The following is a 22,093-nucleotide window of genomic DNA, read 5'->3' on the forward strand; positions in this document are numbered from 1 at the left end:
TATAATCAAATCTAACGGTAAAAAAAAGATCTAACAACCCAAATTTAAATCCAACGGCTAAATTAATTTAAAAAAAATAATTTAACTCAAAATTCAGTGATTTTTCAATATTTATCATAATTTAATTTTTTTTAGATTAAAATGTTCATAAAATTAATTTACGATAGTCTACATATTTATTTATTTTTTTAAATTTAATTTAAGAAAAAAAAATCGCTTAAGTTCATTATTTAATAATCTCGGGCTAAAATCTTAGGCTAGAACAATTTGAACAGAAAAACTATTTCTAGGCTAAAAGCTAAATTTTTCGGATTAAAATATTTATCTTTTAGCCCGACCATTGAAGATGGTCTTACTGTTTCCTAAATTTTAAGTTTATTTAAGACATTAAAATAGTTCAGAAAAATAAAATTCAGGTAAGTCGTCAAATCCGGGGCTACGTGCCAATATGGCGCGTTAATCCACATCCAGCCTCACCGACAGCGGTAGCATCATCATCGACACATTGCTTCGGTCTCACTCACCCTTCACACCTCACCAACTCTCCTCTCTCTCTCTCTCTATCTTTCTATCTCTCTCTAACCTCAAGCACCAGAGCTCCACAAGTCCAATCTCCAAAAAGTATGGATTTCACAACCCAGATTCGAGCGGCGAGAAGAAGAAGAAGCAACGGCATTCTCCATGGCATTTTCATGAAGCTCTCTCTGCTTCTCCTACTGTCATTTCTTCCAAATCCCACAAACGCCTCGATCCACATCTACGACAGCCAAACCTTCAGAGAAGTCGGCAATGCTTACCTTCTACCCGGCGGCAGCGAAGGCATCGCCGCCACTCTCTCCGCACGTTCTTACATTCGGTAATGCTTTCGCATTTGCATCTCTTTCAGCTTATTGCTAGATCTGTCATCTGTGTACAATTGCTTCATTCAATTTTTGGGTTTTTTGAATTTTGAACCTTTGGGTTTTTGCAAGATTTTAGATTTTTGAATTTTGAAGTGGGTGATCGATTTGGGGATTTCTATTTTTAATTGGGTAGCCAAGAAAATGTGTTGTATGTAGAAAAGGTAAAAGATTTATTGAATTTCTCTGAATGTGGGATGGACCAGAAGTGGGGAAATTAAGTACAAACATAGTAATATCTCAATGATGAAGGGTTTAGTATAAAATTGAGTTTTAGTTAGAAGCATCCAACTACATTTTCAATGCAAATTAATAGACGATGAATTCGAAGTATGGTGGAACTATGATCCTGTGGAATCCATGAACAGGAAGGAGAAAAAAAAAGGATTTCTTGAAGTTGTTTCGTGAATGGTACAATGTGCAAACTAAATTCACAAATGTTTTCTTGAAGAAGCTCAAGTAGATCTTCTAGTTTTATTTATTGTAAGCATCATTTCTAAGTTTCAGAGGGTCCTCACATCTCCATTCACCAAGTGCATAATCATTCTTGTATCTGATTAAGTCTAAGGACACCGCTACATTATATTGTGCAGACAATGTAACTGAATTCATAGTCCATTGCATTTGCATGGTAGGATTTATTTGACAGCAACATAGTCGTGTTGTATGTGCACGTTGCTCCTTCATTCCTGTCTCTCCTCACTAAATAAACATTTCATCATCACTTTTGTTTCTGACATTTCCGAATGGAACAGATTCGAGAATATCACCTTCTGGAGGAGCAAGGATGCTGCTGAGAAGCTTTCAGACATGAAGCATAGTACTGGGTTGATACAAGTTATAATATTTGAGGCAGCTGATCGTAATAATATTGGTGGTTCTGCTTATGGTGGACAAAGAGATATATGTTGCTCTCCTGATCTCGCTAAGATGGAAGGTTGTAAGCAAGGTGAAGTCATTAGGAGACCTTCTGCAACAGATAATAAATGGCCTATTGTTTTAAATGTACGGTTCAGTGGGAACTACCTGCACACAAACATGGGTTATCAAGAGATTTTAATCCCAAAAACTGGGATGTATAACTTGTTCTTTGTAGCATGTGATCCAAAACTGAAGGGAGTAACTATGAGCGGGAAGACTTTGTGGAAAAATCCTGATGGTTACCTACCTGGTCGAATGGCTCCACTAATGAAGTTTTATGTGTTTATGTCACTTGCTTACGTGTTGCTTGGAATAATTTGGTTCACTCAGTATGTGAGGTTTTGGAAGGATATTCTGCAACTTCAGCACTGCATCACAGCTGTTATTGCTCTTGGGTTGTTTGAGATGATTCTTTGGTATTGTGATTATGATAATTTTAATAGTACAGGGATGAGGCCAATTGTTGTTACAACATTGGTTGTGACGGTTGGAGCTGTAAGAAAAACAGTTTCCCGTCTTCTTATCCTCATTGTTTCCATGGGTTATGGTGTGGTGCGGCCCACTCTTGGGGGTCTTACCTCAAAGGTGATTCTCCTTGGAATAACATTTTTTCTGGCCACAGAGTTGCTTAATATTACAGAGTATGTGGGGACAATCAATGATGTATCCGGAAGAGCAAGATTATTTCTAGTTCTTCCTGATGCTTTCTTGGACGCATTTTTGATATTATGGATTTTTACCTCTCTCTCTAAAACGCTAGAGCAGCTACAGGTATAATAATTTAAATTCCTCTATTTAAGTTACAACGGCAGTGTTGTTTCTTGAGCTCATGCTTTACTTGGCATTTTATTCTCTCCATAACATGGCATTTTTAAATGTTAAACTATATGTTCTTCTCAGGCAAAGAGAAGCTCTGTCAAACTGGATATGTATAGGAAGTTCTCAAATGCATTAGCAGTCGCAGTCATTGCCTCAGTTGCATGGATAGTGTATGAGGTATGGTTTTATTGGCCAGTATACTGTGCAAATTGATATTCATTTAATGGCTCAGTTCATCCTTAATATGGATCTGAATATCTTAAATCTTATATGCTTGGGTACTTTACTACAGCATTTCCCCTATTTTCTGTCTTGCACTCACTCACTCACAAGCACACACAATAAGTGGATGGGGCAAGAAGATATATTTAATCAAAATCACCCAAAGAGTAAATCCTGTCACATTTACCTTTGTAAGAATTACTTGGTTTTACTGAGACTCGTATAAACTTACATTCCTTTTATTTATCTTTACTAGGCCCAGATAAACAATGAGTTACTGCATCCTTGGCTGACTAGAAAATTTTGTTCGAGTGTTTCATATCTTCAACCTGCACAACAAACACTGAGGACTCTGAGTGTGTTTTGTCTAATTGGAAACATACTCTTATCAAGGTTTCAATTGAAGCCAAATTGGAATCCTAGCAATTCACCATATGAAATTAAATAGGATTGCATATGATTATGTACTCACCACTATTCCTTCGTGGCTTCTGATTATGCGCTGAGATCCCCCCTGGTCGTAGAGTAAGAGCCATTGGTGTTAAAACTTAAAAGATATAATTCCTTTGGGAAGATCACAACCCTACCTGTGCCGTTTTCAGTTTGATGATCCTACTGTGCAGTTGTAGAATTTCAGCCTTTAATGGTGTAGAATTTGCTATATTGTGTTACAGTCACACTCAGGCTTGATTTTACTATTGATTTTGAATCCCTGGCCGAAGAGTTTTCATATGTTGTCCTGTATTATTTTGGACTGGTGGTGCTTTACATTGCTGCTTATGTGCAGTAACAACACATGTATCCTGCACTGTACTTGTAATATACAGAACCACAGTTTACTGAACAAATAGCATAAGAGATTATGAGGTTACTGTGTTACACTAGAAATCTTGCAGTAGAAAAAGTATCATTGCCTATTGTCTCCTTAACGTAAGGAAGGCATTATGATTAGCAGACTAGTAGATTTTACTCGCAGACAGACTAAATGATACTCATACTGTGTAACGGCTAGATAGTGAGTAACTGAACTAATATTATGCATAGTGCTTGCTCTACAAAGTTGTGTTTCTTTACAGTTAATTACCTTTAGAGTGATCGAAAATTAGGTTGGTTGTGCACTATTAAGGGTTCAGTTACAAGAGAATAGAATAAATACAACTAAAGCTACTTTATTAGAATTTATCGCCTTTTTCTGTTTCTTTTTTGTTTTGTTTTGAACTTCGGTTCTTTGTATGCTTGTGTTTATCCTTTCAAATTTTTATAATTTTCTTGGGTTTGAAGATGTACCTTACATTTGATAAGCTTGTACTTGCAGGTGTACTTTAAAGCAACAGATCCATTCAACGAGAAGTGGCAAAGTGCTTGGGTCATCACTGCTTTCTGGGATATTCTTGCATTTGCATTGCTGTGTGTTATCTGCTATCTTTGGGCTCCATCCCAGAGTTCTCAACGGTGCGTTATAACTTTGTATTCTTTTGTAGTCAATATAATGATTTTTTTTCTTTTCTTGTTTATTGAAATTTCTAAATGGAAAAGTCTCGTACGGTGGTTGACTAAAGTGGGCTCAATATTCCCTACTTTCGTATTCAATCAGAATCACCATACTCTGAACGATCAGTACTATTGATAAGTTTTTATGTGGGAAATGCCCTTGAAGGTGTGCAGTTGAGAGATCTAGTCTCTCGAGAAAGTGGTGGAGTGGAAGTGTGGTGCCACAATATTCTTTGGTTTCTAATGCAATTGATGGAATGCTTCCCTCAATTTTGACTTGATGGACTCTATCTGTAACTGATATTGTCACTTGTTAGACATATTCTTTCATGTCATAGAATTCGTAGGATTCCCTTGTTCCCGACTGAGCTTATTTGTACTGCCGAATGTCCATAGGTATGCTTACTCGGATGAAGTGGGAGAAGAATCTGACGATGAAGAATCTCAATCTCTTACGAGGGGCAAGCCAGAGGGTGATATCAGCTTAGTCAAGCAAGAGAACATTGACAACGCCAAAGATTTTGATGAAGATGATACAGAAGAAGACAAGAGGGAATGATCATTCAATGGGAACCTCATTTTTAACCTTTCGCTTCATTCAAGCTCATGGAGGCCGACTTGCACCTCAACTAACTTAAGTAATGTCCCGTTGGCCCCCTCAACTTGGCATGCAAACAGGTGGTGTAAAGTTTTTGCTGCTTTCAACTCGGTCCAACCAAAAGGATCCAGGTTTCTTGCCCTTGTTCTGAAAGCTAATTTCATTTGGTTGTGTATGTAAAAACCGTAGGTTGTCCACAAAGTTTTACAAGAGTAGATGGAATCATGAAAAGAAAGAAAAAGGTTGTGTATTGAAAAGCACGTTAAGCAATTGTAATCTTGAATGGTTATGTGACATGTATCATGTTTTGTGTTTTTGCTCTAAAGGATGTATTTCCATATTGTTGAGGTTGCTTCTGATATGATTTCTATCTGGGTCGTTGAATTCTGGGTTTTGATTCATGTCGAACCTGATGGTGAACGAGGCGACGAACGGGACAACGGTGTTTGCGAAGAGGACGAGTATTGTTTGGCGAGGGCATTGGGGGCAAGGTTGAGTTGGGGAGGACGACAGGCCAAAGCGCAGGCTTGATGCGGTTTCCGGGAGGATGGAAAAGAAGACGGAGGTGGTGAAATCAAATAATGTCCTCTTTTGTCTTTTCACGCAATTTAAAATTACAGAAAATTGTAGCATTGTCCTTAAACTAAAAATCCGTGAGCATTAATCCTGAACTTGTTATAATGTGATTTTTCACTAATTTCGTTAGAACTTCTAACCAAAATAAAGGGTTTAAAGGGCCAAAAATGAATGGATGTTCTAACAGAGTTAGCTAAAAGTACTATTGCTCTACATTATTACAAGTTTAGGGACCGACACTCGCGAATTTTTAGTTTAGTGACCAAAGCTCCAATTAGGCTAAAATGAGAGAACATGGTCAACTCGGTGTTTAAATACGAAAACACAATTTTAATTGGTCAAGACATGGACGTTAGACGAGTAATGTATATTTGAAGCTGTTTGTTTTGGCCGGAATCCAAATGAACCAATTTGTAAAGATTACACGTTTACAAACAAAAATGCAAGTTGAAATTTGGCCGGAATACAAATTTCCGGTCATGGAATTCTTCAAGAAGAAGCACTGAAGCTGTTTGTTTTTGCCGGAATCCAAATGAACCAATGTCATACAATTCAATCTCGGGGAGCATCTGATGGTGCAAATCAAGTTGAGTCGAGGCCCGATGTCGAACTGAAGGAATCTATCAAGTCCTTTCACAAAACTTGCTGCCTGATCTACCTAAATACAGAGGTTTCAAAGGAGCTTCTTTTCTTTATCTACCAAGTTGGAGTGTTTAAGCAACATCCATTGTTTTGCATTGGTGTAAACAGTAAGAATGACGAACTGGGAGAAGCAAACGAGCATTATCAAAGCTTCAAAAAGGAAAGGATACCGGGCAGGGGGATGCAGGCTTAGATAAACAACATGAAGAACGACTGAGCACAAGACAGAGACTGTGATCACAAATGATCTCAAGGCGCTTGTGTCCCTAGTGGTCCGTCTTCCATTCGGCACATGGTTTAAAAGGATAAAGAGAGCAGATAGTGCAAGATAGGGTAGAACCAGTTTGTCACGGTGTAGAAGAGGGAACATTGAGAACAAGGCGTAAAGTGTCATCCAGGTAAAAAGAAATGGTTCTTCCATTGCCAAAAGACTTGCTGGCAGGAGAGGTAGTAAAATAGACTTCTCGTGCACTGGAAGTTAAGAACAAGAAGCATTATGCACTGTAGTATCGTGAAATCATGAACAGAAGTTGAGACGATGGGAAAACTTCACTAACCTTGGAATGAGAAGAGATAAAACGAGAAAGCACTATTCAGCAACCCATAAAGGAAACCCGGCTTGCTCGGAGCCCATATCTGCTGAATCATTGAAGGCAGGAAAGTAGAAACAGTTGCACCCAAGCTGATAAGCTTCAGGGACTGTGTCGGAAATAATCTCTTCCATTTTACAAGAACCGAAGTGGTGCACCAAAAGTTAGCTACATAATCCTCAAATATCCCTCTCTCAAAAGGAGCAAGACGAGAGAGAACCTGCACAATTGACCAAAACTAATAAGGAAACAAACACCTGTTGTGTGTTGTAAACAAGAGAAACCAAGCATATCTTGATTCTTTTTACCAAATATATATATATATATCTTCTTTACCTTCTAAATACCCGTATGCTATTAAATTTTCTTTCTTCATAAGAATAAGAAATAAACACATAAATCAAGTGTCATTAACTTTTAACTAATATTTATTATGTCTAACATCTTCAATGATTCTCTAAGTTGACCTTGTTGTTAGTTTTAAATTAAACCCACACAACAGTGCCATCAATAATTTGACATCTACATTGGGGCAACTTAAAAACAAGTAAAGTGTTTCAATGCCTGCGACTTATGATCCACATAACTGTGTAAAATCCAGCACCATATACAAGTGAGTCACGAGTTTCAATGCTTGAGACATATGACCCACATAACCGCATTCTTTTAGTTGGCTAAAAACATTCTGAAGCAAAATGTGAACCAGTGTATATATTTGTAGTTTGGGCATGAGCTAAAGCGCACAGCATAACTTTGTCATGGTTTACTAGACCTCGGAAGTAGAACCACAGAGAAGATTGAGTTTAAGTTATAGATTTTTATTAAAAGAAACAAACTGAAGCTGAAAATTCACAAACTGACAAAATTAACTAGTGCTTACCCCAAAAAAGGCTTCCGTTGAATGAACATACGGCCACCATACAACAACAAACGTTCCCAGGACCACAAGGCCAAGTTTTAACACTTCTAGAACAGGATACCGGCGCCTTAGGCATTTACCCAGGAGATGACTGAAAAATGCAGGAGCAAAATACGCACTCATCTGCAGAAAAACATATTACGTTCAGCAAATGGGTATTATTCTCTGCTGTAGAATCAATTTTGGTAAATAAGTGGGTTCCACTCATATTTATTCTAATGAGACTGAGTGAGTTTCCAAAATGGACAATTCATTTGTTATTCCAAAATATTCTGAACTTGAATCATGAAATAATTTCAATATTTTTATGGTATACAAGGTTGTGGTGGGGGTCCTAGGGGAGCTCTACTGATAGCGTCCTCTATGATAAGAATTGGGCTCTCACCATCCACCCTCCTCAGGCTTAGGTTTCCATTTAAAACAAAGAATGAGAAATCAATGTCGTGATTTGTGAAAACTGTGGGCAAAGTTCCAAATCATCTATTAAGAACAAGATGATTATGACAAAAAAGTAACTACCAGTGGTCCAGTGGATCACGTCATCGTGTGATTCATGGTAACCACCGTAGCCACTCTTTCATTAGATCAAGTCACCTACCACCCGTATTTTGATTAGTGAAAAAAGACAGTGCATTAATTCTCACATTAATATGCAAGAGCCAGCCACTTATGTGTTCACTTTCAGAAATCTATTTTCCAATATTATATGCTAACTTTCTCCAATTACGTTTGAGGCAAAATTTAAAATGTCGCTTGACAATTTCGATACAACAATTTAGTTTTCATGCCACATTTAAGGGAGGAAATACAAATGTCACTAAGAATAAAGAATGAAACTTAAACAACCATGAGGCACCTTTAAAACCGAATCACAAGATACCTGTTTGTGGTTTAGAGCAAGACTGTATAGGACACAGGCTACAAGATCTTTATCCGAAAGAACAGAGGCAATAGCTCCCACAGTCAGACCCAAGCTGATGCAATTATACTGAACAAAAACCAAAAACAAAAAGATTGTAAATCTAAACAGTTCCGAGTAAGAACCACAAATATTGCATGGACGCCAACAAAAATGTGCAGAATGCAATAGAAAAATCAAATGTAACCTGGAAATGACCATGATCAATTAGGATGAGACACGGATTGAGTAAAATAATGGTGATATGCCACGCTATGTCACTCCTTCGGCGACTTGGGTTTTGACCAGCATAGTAAACAAGAACAAAGTATAAAACAGCAGGAAAGAACACCAAGGCATCAGAAGACAACACCGTCCACCTCATGAGTAGTTTTCCCAAATAGGACTCATGGCCACGGGAAGCGAAAAGCGCAACTGACTCAGGACTGAAATGTCTGAGGAAAAGGCCATGAACATAACTCTGATAGGCAGTGAGAGGAGGGTAGTCAAGACCCCAGTATCCGAGATCATTGACCGTACTGTTTCGATACCATTGGTTGATTGGGAGATTGATAGTGATCTCCATCCAATGCCTCTGTGCTTCAAAGTCCCCAAACTTGGGAGGATTTCCAGCACCAGAGTAAGGATGCAGCGAGACCGCGGCTCGAACCAACAAGGAAAACAATGCAATGGACAAGAATGAAGCTGTGATTCCCCTGTGGATCAACCACCACCAACCATCAGATTCAACAATCAGCTTTTCATCCTTGCCCTTTCTAAAATTACCCTTCTTTTTGGAGGTCTTGTCCATTTTCTCTATTTCTTTCTTTCTTTCTTTCTTTCTTTCTTTCTTTTGGGACAAAAAGCAAACACTTGGCCTGCAACCCAATAGAGATCAAGGAACGCCAATCAATTCAATCAACTGACAATCAAAGAACACCCACACCCACTGCCCGGAGAGATCACCATGGCCATAGATCCCAACCACACCACCACTTGATCCACCAGGGCCGCCACCCAAACTACAACAACGAGGAGGATGAGACCCGCTGTATCATCTGCTCTTCCTCCTAAACCGTACGCAGCCCAATCCCTCCGAATTGGGACCCAATCAGCTGCTAATCACCAGTAGCACTACCAGCTGCTAATCACCTGAAGCGCCATCATCACCTCCATTTGGCTCCGATGTGATGGGCGGGGAATTTGCTGGACTCCGTTTGGCTCCAATTGGTAAACGCACCCTTTGATTCTTAGAGGGTTGTATTCAATTAGGATTATTAGAGAATTTCAGGGAATTAATAATTCCAGGATTATTCAATTAGGATTTTAAGTGATTCTCTGAAATTCCAGGTGTATTCAATTAGAATTTCAAAATAGTTTATTAAAATTCTTAGAAATCCAGTGTATTCAATTAAGATTTTAAAGAAGTTTATAACATTCCAGGTGTATTCAATTAGAAATTGATTTTAAAGAATTTGAGAAAGTTAAAGAATTAGAGGGAATTGGAGAGATTTCGTAGTGTATTTTAAGTATCCACAAATCTCACCTATTCCCATGAGATTTCGAGGGAATTGAATCAAAATTTTATCTGGAATCTCTACAAATCAATTAAACTCCATAAAAATCCATGGATTTATAAATCCATTAAAATCTCTCACATTCTCAATTGAATACACCTCTCTTAAACTAATTTGAACTAATTTAATGATAATTATTATTTAAAAGTTTAATAGTAACTGCCAGTGTAATATTCCTCTTCTTAACTTAACTTATAAATGAGATATCCTATGTTCGATTCTCGTCAAAGGCAAATTTGAACTATATTTTTGCTAGTTTATTATGAGGTTAAGCTCATCCCCTTCCCTTAATGTAGATAATATCATTTGTTCAAGAAAAATAAAAAATAGTTGGTGTCGTTTTAGAACATCTCCAGAGGAGATGTAAAAAATGTCACTATATAATCCCTATTAATTAATAAAATATTCATTGTCAACCAAAATCTATGAAATTATCATTTTAACCCTCTAATTAAACCAGAACATTAATAAAAAATATGAGATAGAAATGTAATTTCACACAACCAAATTTTGCTATTTTTTTTCAAAATCTCACGTAATCCTAACATATCTCCAATTAAAAAAAAAATCTCACTCCCACATTCTCTATCACTTTCATCCTCTCTCCTATTTCAAAAACAAAAATAAAAAAATTTCTCACACACTTTGTATTTGACCGTATGCTAGTATATATAATAGAAACAAATGACGTACTATTCCCTTCAAATCTAGTTTTTGTTATTTCCAAAATCATTCCACTGCTTTACTTTAAATTCTATCATATTTAACTATTATTTTATTATTTTTAAACCAACAGCAACCCATCTTTCTTTATTATTTTTGTTTAAAAAACATAAATGGAACAATAAATTTTAGCATATTGGATGAAAGAAAAATATTGATAATATATCAAATTACCAAGTTAGCTATCAAAATGAAATTTGATGTTCGCTTTGGAGATGTTGAGTAAAACTAATCTTTTTGTGAAAATATTTTTAAGAGAATGGTCAATTGGACTCTTTAAAAAGTGAGATTCTTCATGTCTTCTCTACTAACTGACAGTTAACGTTAATTCTTGTGCTAATATTATAAAATATTACGTTAAAAATATGAGTGGCAAAAAATTCATAAAAAAAATCTCACCTTTAACCGTCATTTTTCTATTTTTAATCACCTCCCCGTCAATTGCACGCCTAAACCCTAAGGATTAAATGGAAAATGCTTTTACCCGACGAGAAGGGCCCGGATGTTACTATTGATTCGCCCTGGTGGCCATCTCTACTTTTGCTTCGTTGGATGTTGGAACTAAAGAAACCAGCGAAGTAGCCAACTAAGCGAAAGTACCAGCTCTCTCTCTCCCCTCTCTCCTCTCTCTCTCTCTAGGAGTACAAAGTTGATTTGGTGATCAATCAGCCATGGCGAGCAGTAACAATGGAAGCGGAGGAGAAGGAGGAGATCCGCCGCTTAAGCAATTGGCGGAGCTTGGCAAAACCCTAAAAGAAGGGGAGAGGCTTCTGGCGCCAACCCGACGACCCGACGGTACGCTCCGTAAACCAATCCGCATTCGGGCTGGATATGTCCCCCAAGAGGAAGTCGCCATTTACCAATCCAAAGGTGCTTTGGTATGATATCATTTTCTCTCTTTGTACCCTTTTGCCTTTTGCCTACAAAAGTGTCAGTTGGAATGTTTGGTGATTAGAAATAAAAAGAAAAGTGAAAAAGTTTGAATCTTTTTGATAAACCCGTGTTTTTTTTCGTCTCGGTTTGATTGTTTGTGGAAATTGGGAAGGTTAGAAGTTAGTTGTTTGAATTTAGTGAAAGGAAGCTCAGAGTGGGATTTTTACTTTTGTAATGCAGTGGAAAAAGGAGATGGCCTCAGCGGCTGGACCGCCGGGTTATGATGATAATTCCGTTGATACAACGAAACCCAAGACTAAGTCTGTAAAGAGGAACGAAAGAAAAAAGGAGAAGCGGATACAGGTTTGTCTTCATTTCCTTTTTCCTTTGTTGATCATTGTTTGTTGCCATATGGAATTTGTAGAGTAGATTTTAGCTAAATTCCTATGTGCTTTGGTTTTCAAGTGCAAAGTTCGAGAACCTACTCATGAGGGGCGATTTGATAGTGTAGTTTAGCCGTCGTGTTTAACCAAAAGCCAGAAATTTGAGTCACTTGGGAGCTAGAATCACAAACAAAACAACTTTATCTAATTGTGGACCACATGTTTCATCAGGATAACAAATGATATTTGCACCAGCGTGAGCTGAAAACATCAACACAAGATGGTAATAAGAAAAAACTTTAGGACTCTCCCTTTGATGCATCCCTAGCCGACTAAAACCCTTTTAATATTTGATTATTCTTTCTCCCCTAAATAGGTGTCAAATGAAAGCAAAGGCACAACATTTTGTTCTCTTGACATTTCTTAGCTATCTACTCAATGTCTGGCTATGACAAAAACCAAGGCTAAGCATCTGAAGTGTAATGCTGTATGGATGAATGGATGCTCTCTTAGGTTAGTCTACGTTGTCCGCTGTTCAAACTCTATAAAAGAAGACTACTTTAGAGGGTTTAAATCTTTTTATACGGCGTTGTCGAGGCGTGTCCGTGCTCTTCCCCTTGGAATGCAAATCAGGGCACCTACGCACCTCCCCGTGTGTCATTTTCTATAATTTGAGAATGATCTTAAAGTTAGATCTGGTTCTTAGTTGGTGTTTGTATAGCCATGCAAAGGAGACTCACACACGCTGCCATTTCTTTTCATTCGGCACTTGTGGGGCAAATTTTTGTTTCTTCACTCTTGTGAAACCAACATGTATAGGTAAACAATTTTGAATTGCATATTTCTTTCTTCTGCCAACCTATGTTAATAGCTATGCGAAGGATGCTCAAAGAAGGCCATGTATGCTAATATCCTAATAGAAGCTTTGAAATAATGGAGCTTTTTCTATTTGATCAATTGAACATTTTGGGGGATTTTGTGGTATTTTTTAGTCCAATGATTAGGTAAGTCTTTTACTTATGTTTTTAATATATTTTCCCTCTCTTTTTTTTTCTTCTTTTTTTTTTTCTATTTTTATTTTGTTCAAAAGCTTTATGGTTGTAGGTTATACTTTTGTTGCTTATAAAAGGTTAATTAAACAAGAAATATAATAGAAAATGCAATTGATGTGATTTCTTAGAAGTGCTACTATTTGTTTCACTAATGATTGGTGATTAAGGGTCTCCGTTGCATTAGTATATAAACATTAACTACCTAGGTTATTGATGCAAGCTTTAGGAACGTAAGGGTTACAGTGGTGCTGACCACGGGAGACAGAGAGAGGAGTGTAGACTTTGTAGCATATGTGGGGTCACGGGGGTGTGAATAAAACAGAATTAGAGGAAAATAGGGTGCTGATCTTGTTTAAAATGGTATTACGATTTCTTAAGTGGCAGTGAAGTCGGGTTTTAGAGCTAAATTAGAGGAAAATAGGGTGCTGATCTTGTTTAAAATGGTTTTACAATTTCTTAAGTGGCAGTGAAGTCGGGTTTTAGAGCTAACAATGAGAAAGATTGATCCCTTTGGTTTGTTCTTGTGAATCATATTGGATTTGACTGTAAGGTTTCTCTCCCACTTTTACTACTGTCTTCAGGCTAACAGCTCAGCACAAACAGGTCCACAGAACAGACAATATTGTGTATTGTGTATGAAGCCGCATTCTAATACATGGTTATAAACGGATTCAGTGCTTCATGAGGACATCTAGTTTAAGACAATAACAGCAGCCCACATAAACCATGTTATGATCTAGAGACGTTCCGATCCACTTCAAGATCAGCTTTGCCATCACCATATTCAATAACTATGTTCAATTGAATGCTAAAACTGAATTCACTGAATTGCTTTCCAAATGCTAAATTAAACAGCTACAAGTATAAAACTATAGTGTCCACCATTGTGGAAGTATCTGGTAACAACCAAGGTGCCAACGTCTCTAGGAACAACCCCACGGCATGTGGCAAACACCCATTAGGTACATAATTAATCCACTAACCAAGAACTCAATAGTATCTTGCTGACAACCCATAAATCTGTCTTTGATTAACTAGAGACTGAAATGGAGAGCATGAGCTGAAAGGAAAGTCACTTGATTCAGTAATACCGAGTGACCCAGTAGTTTTGAAAAAAAAAAAAGAATTGAAAGAATTTGAAACAAAGCTTAAAATTGGTCAAAGTTAAAGTGGTTCCTTTTTGAAATTGATTTCTTTTACTATTTTATTTCGTCATTCTAAAGAATTCAGAACTTTCAAAAACTTTAAATATTTGAGGTGTAAAAGTTTTGAAAATTTGATGGGGTGGCTCCATGATTGATGGCTCCCATTCTAGATCCACTTGTGCTGCTCAAAGTCATATGTTATACATTGCCATCTCACATACTCAATGTATTGCGCTAACGGTATTGCCTTCCAAGGTAGAAATTATGATGTAATGCTGTTATAAAGGAGCGAAAACATAGGCAATAATCCCTTTTTCATCTTTGTGTTGATGTTCAGGTTTGTCCCTGTATTGGAATAGCTTAGTAACGAAGTAAGAGGAATTGTCTTTGTTCTTGTTTGCTAAGAACGCAAAAGATATACAAAGCACAAATATGGGAATTCGTGATTTTAAACTTATAGCTTTGCTTTTAAGTTTAGCAAGAGATGGTTTTCAAATAGAAATGCTTTTAATCTTCTGAACTCATGCAATTACTGTTGTGTAAAATTACAGTTTTTGGGAATCGGTGTTAATCTGTAATTTGATATTGCGGTTTTCAAGCTGCTTGATTTCCTCTGTTATTCTGTGATCTGCAGGCTGCTCTTGAGAAGGAGAAAACCTCGGAAAGTGGGGAAACAAAGGAAGAAGAAGTTGAAAATTTGGGTCATGTATCAGAAGCTGTTGAGTCATTGGCATCTCAGATGAACGAGCTAGGTGTTTCTTCTAGTCCTTTAGTTACCCCTCCCTCTGACTCAACTGAGAATTCATGTCCAGCAGGTCCAGCTCAAGATATAGATAAAAGAATTCGAGCTCTTAAAAAGAAGGTATAGTTTATTAACCCTTTTAGCCTTGTCTTTAAATGATATAAGACCATCTGTTTTCCTTGCTCCACTATGACTATGGAAATTGTTCGGCAGGTTAGGAATACGTAGCCCTATCCTTTTTGCGTGTCATGGGTTTGTCAAGATAATTTTCTCCTTTTGATGTCAAATTCAGTTAAAACTTATACATATTGGTTTTGATTGAGAACTTTGGGGTACGCCTTACATCCAAAGTTTTTTTTTTCTAAAACAAAAATGGAACTTTGATTTATTTATTAAATACTTGAAAGAAAAGAAGCAGATGCTATAGTCAGTTTTATGTAAGGTGATTATTCAGTTTTCCCTCCGGTGTAAGTCTACAATTTGGTGCAGAAACGTCAGGATCCGCAAAAAATGTGACATGATTTGAAAAACCATGCAGTGCGTTTTCTCTTACGTTATGGTTCACCTTTGCAGATTCGACTTGCAGAAGCTCAACAGCAGAAAACTAATCAGCAAGATGTTAAGTCAGAACAGTTGGACAAGTTGACGAAACTGGAAGGTTGGCGTAAGGAGCTAAAGCTTTTGGAGGATAAAAAGAAGGCGGAGTCGGCTGCATTGTAAACAAGGGTTTGTGTCAGAATCAAGAAACCGTGTTTCGTTTCTCATTTATGCTTTTTCTCATGAAGGCATGAATGCTGATTTTAGAAAGAGGTTCATCTCTTCATACTTTGTTCTATTTAGCTTAATCTTATGTGCTTTATATGATCGTACCGTACGGGTACAATATAGTACCTGATCCACCCCTCATAGGTGACCGTACATGCCATGTCTATTCATCTCCGTCGTGCTCTTTTGTTTGTCTCTTCATTCATGGTTCCACATTCGCATCTCCCGGAGATGCGAATGTGTTTTTACATCTCAGATTTGCATCTCTCCGTTGGAGATGCTCAATCAGTTGTCTCAAAGCAACTTGAGCGGTCCAGCGGTCGTGTGAATTTGAATTTTGTGGCTTGTTTGTGGACTGTTTGTGTAAGATGTGCAAGTTGTCACGAGTCCATTTTGGCAAGTTATTTCTTGGGAGACTTTTTGTATATGGTAGCTAGGATCAACCCCAAAATGCTTAATTAGTCACAGACGATTGGGCTGGCTCAATAGACAACCTTTACGGCAGGATTCTTCTGTTTAATACACACTAGTCCCATACAGCCTTTTTAGGCACTCAAGTAAACTAATTCTTCTATGCTACGTAGCATCAAATGTTGTGAGCATTGAATGACCTAGATTATTGCTTTTATTTGGTCCTGCGAATCTAGGACGTCAAATACTCTTAACATTTAATGATCTAAACCAAGTAATAAAAAACGCATTTGATTGATCTACTAACACAAGAACAAAATAGGATGGTTCACACATCCATTTTTACTTCCCACACCTTGTTAATTTATGTCATTTGATCTTCAATTCATTCGATTTGATGGCCGTAAACTAAGAGGGGTTTGTGGGAAATAGAAAGGGGTGTGTGAATATCAAAACCGTGAAACTCATAAGAACTAGGAAATCTGTGCCCACTAATAAGACTCTAATGAGTACTTGTAATTTGGGATTTTGCAGAAATAGCAATATTTCTTATAAATGCTAAATGGTCTACAGAAAAACTAAAGCATACAGCAGCAGGTCAAAACATATGGATTAAAAGCTAATAGTGCAGAGGTTACAGACAACGACCAAAAACCAAAGCGAACTCAAAAACGGCCGAGGGCCTGCAAGTGCCATTGTATTTCTTAATAGTACAGACATCATAATTCCCCACAACCCGTCGTGTTGTATTCAAATGCCAATGGATCTCGTATTAGCGTTTACGAGGATTCGATACCTGAATCATCTGGTCCTGGAGCATATTGTTCAAAATCACCAGGGCTCCATCTGCATATCAAGTGAAGTCGGAAACTAGCCATCTTGGTTCCCAACAAACGCTGCGTACAAAATACGTAAATTAGGTCACACACGTACTATTATCATTACTAATTTGTTTCAACAAATTTCATAATAGGAGAAATTGAGGGCAACCGTCATGCATAAAAACTCGTTGGGACTGGAAATGGACCACACACACACACAATGATATTCCATGTACTTGAAATACAAACTAAGTAAAAATACGAGCATGAAACGAACCAGTATCCGAGCTGACTCAGGTGACAAAGGCTTTCCTTCATCACAGACAAGGAAGTCTGAAACAAGCTCTATAACACCTGCAAGTATGAGTAGACTCAAAATGGTTTACATTGTCTTCTGTTACATGTGCAGAGACTGGCAAACCAAGAAAGCAAATAGGTACCTTTGTTTAATCGGACAGGCATCCCTTGTTTTCTAAGAAAGGGTTCCATCTCATGACTGAATTGCTCCAAAGGACCCTCCATAAGCTCCACCTAATACATTTGAAATAAGATTCATGAGTTAATGGTAGGAATAGTTGAAAGCTAACAGCTAAACCAAAGAATATAACCCCAGAAGATAAGTCTAGTGTTTCAACTATAACCTCACAATGTAACACTAACTACACACACAAAAAATCTCAAGAACCTTTTCCGTCGAAACGCTTCCTGTCCTTGCGAAGTCATGCTCCTCATATTCATTGAATAACCTGCCAAAAAAGAGAGCATTTGAAAACATATTAAAAATAAAACAAGTATAAGGTACTTGGACGAAAGGATATTTTCAAATTTTGAAACTTAAAAAGAAAATGAGCACATATTTGGATAAAACTCTCAAGGTACCCTACAACTACAAGATCAGAACATTGTGGCAAAATAATGTTAGCACCAAAGCTCTTCACCAGAAACATTCAATTAACCAGGGATAAGATGCGTTAGTAGAGTATTTATATTGTTGAACATCACACTATTAGCAAACTTTAGTTTCTTCCTTCAAACTGTACCATATTGTTTTTATTTCAACTATTTTTCCAGGGGTAAGGTGCGTTAATAGAGTATTAATAATGTAGATAAAGACGTATGTGTTTTGCAATCCACATTCAGTAAAATCACTGCAGGCATGGATCTCATATAATTGACCATCATAGACTCCCTTATATGTCAATAAGGTACAATATTGTGAAGTTCTAAGAACTGAGTTATAAAGCTTCATATAGCCCATCACCTATATAAGTAGATAATCCAAAACTCCATACATTTCCCAAGCTTGTAAACATGAGTAAATGTGTGCTTTTACCTTTCAACCTCTTCCTTGGGCAAATTGGTAAAACATAGACCAGCATCTCCATGCAGAACCTAAGAAAAATAAACAAAAGGTATAAGACAATAATTTCAACTTAAAAATAGACAGTAGAAATCTTGGGTGCAATAAAGGAGTACCTTAGAAACTTTGTGGAGGCCTGGTCTAATCTCATCAGATTCAGACCGACCTAAGGCAATTTGCATGACTTTGTTTGAGCCAAGGAAAAACCTGAGAACAACAATGAAATCCCTCATGATACACTTGCCCAAATTGTGGAATCCATGACTAAGAAACTTATCTTTCCACAAAACAGTTACATACTTACATGTACAAGTTGAAATAACCATATTATGAGCACAGTTAGTTTACTCCAATACAGGATTTATTCTCTCAAAGCTAACTTTTTCTAGTTCAAAGATCAATTCTCGGCCAACAACTCGCTTTCAATTGTGGTTGGTTCTCCACAGGAAAGTGATCTTAAATCATTTTAAGGCTTTAAAGTTTGATTTTGAAAAGGCTGCCTGGGTTTTGTAAAAGATGCCTTCTCACGCCTTCAAAAAGTTTCCATCCCCAAAGCCATAAGAAGCATCAGATTTTTCTTGGGGGGCCCACATTTTAATTTTCTTTGAAAGTTGAGAGATGGGAAAAAGAATTTGAAGTCTTGGATCGTTTAAGATTACAGAGCACCCCACCAATGAAAAAAATACAATTAATTTCTTCCTAGGACAACCAATCAAAGCACAAAAAAAGTTGAATTTATCTTCTCCATTTTTATCTGCAAAGTCTCTCCTCTTTTTAGCTTATATTGCAAAACAAACTATAGATGACCGATACTCTACATGTTTAGGATGCAATCAAATTAAAAAGAGTTGAAACATTGATTGAAAGTATTCTGCGTAGTCAACCAATTATGAGCCTAAAACTGCACTGTCAACTGGAGTTTTTTTTTGTTTGTTTTTGGGTACTAAACATCAGCGTGCGAGTTTGTTTTCTCTAAATTTCACGGCATACATAATGAGTTACCGGTTACCACTAAAACCAATGGAGCATCTTGAAAATGAACTTGCCTGCTGTTTGATTTGAGCTGATCTCTGAACTCCTTGAATTTATGATTCCGCATGTTCTCAAAAGAGAAGACATAAGCAGAATTGTAATCTTCCGCTGCCTGCCGTATCGTATTTACTATTGTTTCTTTATGTTCCCTTCCCTTCTTCTTTGTCTTGGACAATGTAACTGCAACCATAAACTCAAATCAATCACGAACCGTACCATAATATTATTCATACCATTCTCCAATCCATAAGACCAATCGCCCAATGTTTGCGAGATTTACTTTTAAAAAAAAATTAAAACTTTCATCATATGCAAAATTTCAATGGGGTGTGATATCCACACTCCCCTTTTTACTTCATACACTCCCTCTTAATTTGTGGCCGTCAGATCGACTGAATTAAAGAAGATCAAATGACAGAAATTAATAAAGGGTGTGTGAGAAGTAAAAATAGGTGTGTGAATAGCACATCCCAATTTCAATAACTATCAAAATTTTCATTTTCTACATGTTAAATTTTTGTTATCATCAAACTAAAAACTCTTAACAAAGGAAAATATTATGAAACAAAATTCAAACCAATTAATTTTAGCTTCCAATTTAAACCACACAAACATAATATTTAAAAAAAAATAGAAAAAGAATTCAACAATTCAAACCCAAAACCAATTATATGTAACACAAAAGAAAACAATCTCTTAATTCATGATAAACAACCTAATTTACAGAGATTTCAGCTGACAGTTCGAAACATAAATATATTTATATATATGCGTTAATATTAAAACGAATAAAAGGATTGGAATTTCTTGGTTTTCCGCAAGTTTTCTCAGCAACCAAACAGAAAGGAGTGGACGGCGGACCTTGTCGATCGCGCTTAGACTTAGGCATAGTGAAGGATAGGAAGTGGGCGGCTTCTGGTTAGCTCTCTGCTTTTTGCTCCCAGCGACTGCAGAAACCCCGACGAGCGGCAAAGGGGTTTTATCGTTCTTTGTTTCTAGGGTTTTAACTTGCCAGTTGATGGCGGGTCGGTTAGGCCCGGTTTGGATGGGTCATAAACTTTAATAATCTATTCTTTGGGCCTTTAGAAATTGTGTCCCATGCTCTACTCAATGAACAGTGATTGACCCTAATGAACACTAATTGGTTATATGCATCTCTATTTCTAAAAAATATGTTGGCACAAATGTATCTTCATCTTTACAAAATGCGTTGGCACCTAGCCTATTTAAAATATTATTAATTTTTTTATAAAATAAAAAAAATTTGTTTTAATTTCGGATATGATTTTTAAACAATATTGTCACACTACATGTCATCATCCGAAAGTACTATTTTGTGGATAGATTTCCGATAAGATTTTCCACGTAGCCATTTTTCCACAAAAAAGTATATGAAAGTTTTGGTTGAAGTGTTGAAAATAATGAAATGTGGTGTAAGGTGGAAGATGATGATTAGGTATTTATAAAAATAAAAAAAATAATAATTTTTTTTAAATTTTTCTGTATTTTTAAACAATTTTTTATTATTTTTTATTAAGTTAATTAATCTGGACCGTTGGATTTGAAAAAGATTCAAATCCAACAGCCCAGACGTGGACACGTGGCAAATGGTCATAATTCTAACCATTGTGTTTTTTTTTTTCATTTTTGGGCGATAATCGTGGATTGTTGATCTCGAATCGGAAGGCCCATAACGTATCACGTCATTAGCTATTGGATTTGAAATTCAAAATTTTTTTACCGTTGGAAATCCAGCAGTCCAGAAAACTAGAAATTGAAAATTCAATAGCTTATAATGAGCCACATGGCCACTCACCCAGTACAATTAGTGCGTTGCAATGGCGAGCCCTACCGTTTTTTTGGTCTAGAACGCGCGCAAGTCTGATGCAAAAAAAATGTAATGGGGGTGTGATGTCATGCTGACGCCAGCGTGATCTCACATAGTCCACACACATTGCTCTGCACCGTTTTGGGCCAAGCTATGGATTGGCTTGGGTTGGGTGCCAACCTATAGGCTTGGTTGGACCATTTTTTGTGCAGGCTGACCTATTTTTTAGGCTTTGAGCCGACCTACCCCAATGAGGTGGAGCTGCTCTTAGATGTCACGATGACTGTCAAAAAACATGACATTATGGCTCCATGCGGATTTTTTATTTTTTTGCAAAGTAACAATAAAAAAAATAAAAAAGTCAAACTTTTTTGTGTTTTTGAAAATTTTTAATTTGGCGGGAACTTATTTCAAAATCAACTTGAACCATCTTGTACGCATTGCAGGGCCTACAGTACTATGTTTCTACATTGTCCAGCCAATTGAAATGTCACGGTTTAACGGAGCTTCTGATGTCGATTAATGGAAATATGGATTTGGAATCAAAATGTAATTTTATGTATGAAAATGAGATGAAAATAACTAAAGGTAGAAAATTGCGAATTTTACGATACTTGAGAATTAATGGGCCAAGATATTACCACATTATCAGTTAACAGAAGACTAGATTAACGCAAGTATAAAAGTGACAAAAAAATTTAAGTTCATATATAAAACTTATAAATAAATAAATACATGTAAAACGATTTTGGCGAAACTTGAAAAAGTAAATTAGGAATTACAGCTCAATTTTTCTAATATTTTAA

At 36.8% G+C, this 22,093-nt stretch overlaps 4 protein-coding genes across 4 annotated transcripts; 2 read left to right on the forward strand and 2 right to left on the reverse strand.

Moving 5' to 3' along the window:
* The first annotated feature begins 405 nt into the window (after nt 1-405).
* On the forward strand, nt 406-5,275 carry LOC103402315 (uncharacterized). Its single transcript, XM_008341053.4, has 5 exons — nt 406-856; nt 1,655-2,591; nt 2,721-2,816; nt 4,177-4,313; nt 4,749-5,275. Exons 1-5 carry the CDS (start codon nt 624-626, stop codon nt 4,909-4,911), a joined length of 1,566 nt encoding a protein of 521 aa, XP_008339275.1. The 5' UTR covers nt 406-623; the 3' UTR covers nt 4,912-5,275.
* Nucleotides 5,276-5,878: 603 nt separating this feature from the next.
* Nucleotides 5,879-9,846, reverse strand: LOC103402314 (probable dolichyl pyrophosphate Man9GlcNAc2 alpha-1,3-glucosyltransferase). The gene is made up of 5 exons (XM_008341052.4): nt 8,784-9,846; nt 8,558-8,665; nt 7,639-7,800; nt 6,726-6,978; nt 5,879-6,639 (listed from the first exon to the last, which is right to left on the reverse strand). Exons 1-5 carry the CDS (start codon nt 9,384-9,386, stop codon nt 6,200-6,202), a joined length of 1,566 nt encoding a protein of 521 aa, XP_008339274.3. The 5' UTR covers nt 9,387-9,846; the 3' UTR covers nt 5,879-6,199.
* A 1,480-nt stretch (nt 9,847-11,326) lies between these two features.
* LOC103402313 (partner of Y14 and mago) lies at nt 11,327-16,009 on the forward strand. Its single transcript, XM_008341051.4, has 4 exons — nt 11,327-11,753; nt 11,989-12,111; nt 14,963-15,190; nt 15,644-16,009. The coding sequence occupies exons 1-4, from the start codon at nt 11,547-11,549 to the stop codon at nt 15,788-15,790; spliced, it is 705 nt and encodes a 234-aa protein (XP_008339273.1). The 5' UTR covers nt 11,327-11,546; the 3' UTR covers nt 15,791-16,009.
* Nucleotides 16,010-16,772: 763 nt separating this feature from the next.
* LOC103402312 (uncharacterized) lies at nt 16,773-20,661 on the reverse strand. The gene is made up of 8 exons (XM_008341050.4): nt 20,321-20,661; nt 19,474-19,639; nt 18,544-18,634; nt 18,401-18,459; nt 17,753-17,813; nt 17,508-17,598; nt 17,345-17,421; nt 16,773-17,142 (listed from the first exon to the last, which is right to left on the reverse strand). Exons 1-8 carry the CDS (start codon nt 20,346-20,348, stop codon nt 17,026-17,028), a joined length of 690 nt encoding a protein of 229 aa, XP_008339272.2. The 5' UTR covers nt 20,349-20,661; the 3' UTR covers nt 16,773-17,025.
* Nucleotides 20,662-22,093: the final 1,432 nt, after the last annotated feature.

The sequence above is a fragment of the Malus domestica genome, chromosome 15, assembly GCF_042453785.1.
Source record: "Malus domestica chromosome 15, GDT2T_hap1".
NCBI classification, from domain to species: Eukaryota; Viridiplantae; Streptophyta; class Magnoliopsida; order Rosales; family Rosaceae; genus Malus; species Malus domestica.

Coding starts and splice junctions, on each gene's coding strand:
- LOC103402315 (XM_008341053.4), top strand. CDS start 624: ATGGATTTCACAACCCAGATTCGAGCGGCGAGAAGAAGAAGAAGCAAC. Junction 857..1,654: donor TCCGCACGTTCTTACATTCG/GTAATGCTTTCG, acceptor CGAATGGAACAG/ATTCGAGAATATCACCTTCT. Junction 4,314..4,748: donor CCATCCCAGAGTTCTCAACG/GTGCGTTATAAC, acceptor GAATGTCCATAG/GTATGCTTACTCGGATGAAG.
- LOC103402314 (XM_008341052.4), bottom strand. CDS start 9,386: ATGGACAAGACCTCCAAAAAGAAGGGTAATTTTAGAAAGGGCAAGGAT. Junction 7,801..8,557: donor TTGCTCTAAACCACAAACAG/GTATCTTGTGAT, acceptor GTTTTTCTGCAG/ATGAGTGCGTATTTTGCTCC. Junction 6,640..6,725: donor TTATCTCTTCTCATTCCAAG/GTTAGTGAAGTT, acceptor CTTAACTTCCAG/TGCACGAGAAGTCTATTTTA.
- LOC103402313 (XM_008341051.4), top strand. CDS start 11,547: ATGGCGAGCAGTAACAATGGAAGCGGAGGAGAAGGAGGAGATCCGCCG. Junction 12,112..14,962: donor AAAAGGAGAAGCGGATACAG/GTTTGTCTTCAT, acceptor TGTGATCTGCAG/GCTGCTCTTGAGAAGGAGAA. Junction 15,191..15,643: donor TTCGAGCTCTTAAAAAGAAG/GTATAGTTTATT, acceptor TCACCTTTGCAG/ATTCGACTTGCAGAAGCTCA.
- LOC103402312 (XM_008341050.4), bottom strand. CDS start 20,348: ATGCCTAAGTCTAAGCGCGATCGACAAG. Junction 17,599..17,752: donor GAAGCGTTTCGACGGAAAAG/GTTCTTGAGATT, acceptor CAAATGTATTAG/GTGGAGCTTATGGAGGGTCC. Junction 17,422..17,507: donor GCCTGTCCGATTAAACAAAG/GTACCTATTTGC, acceptor TCATACTTGCAG/GTGTTATAGAGCTTGTTTCA.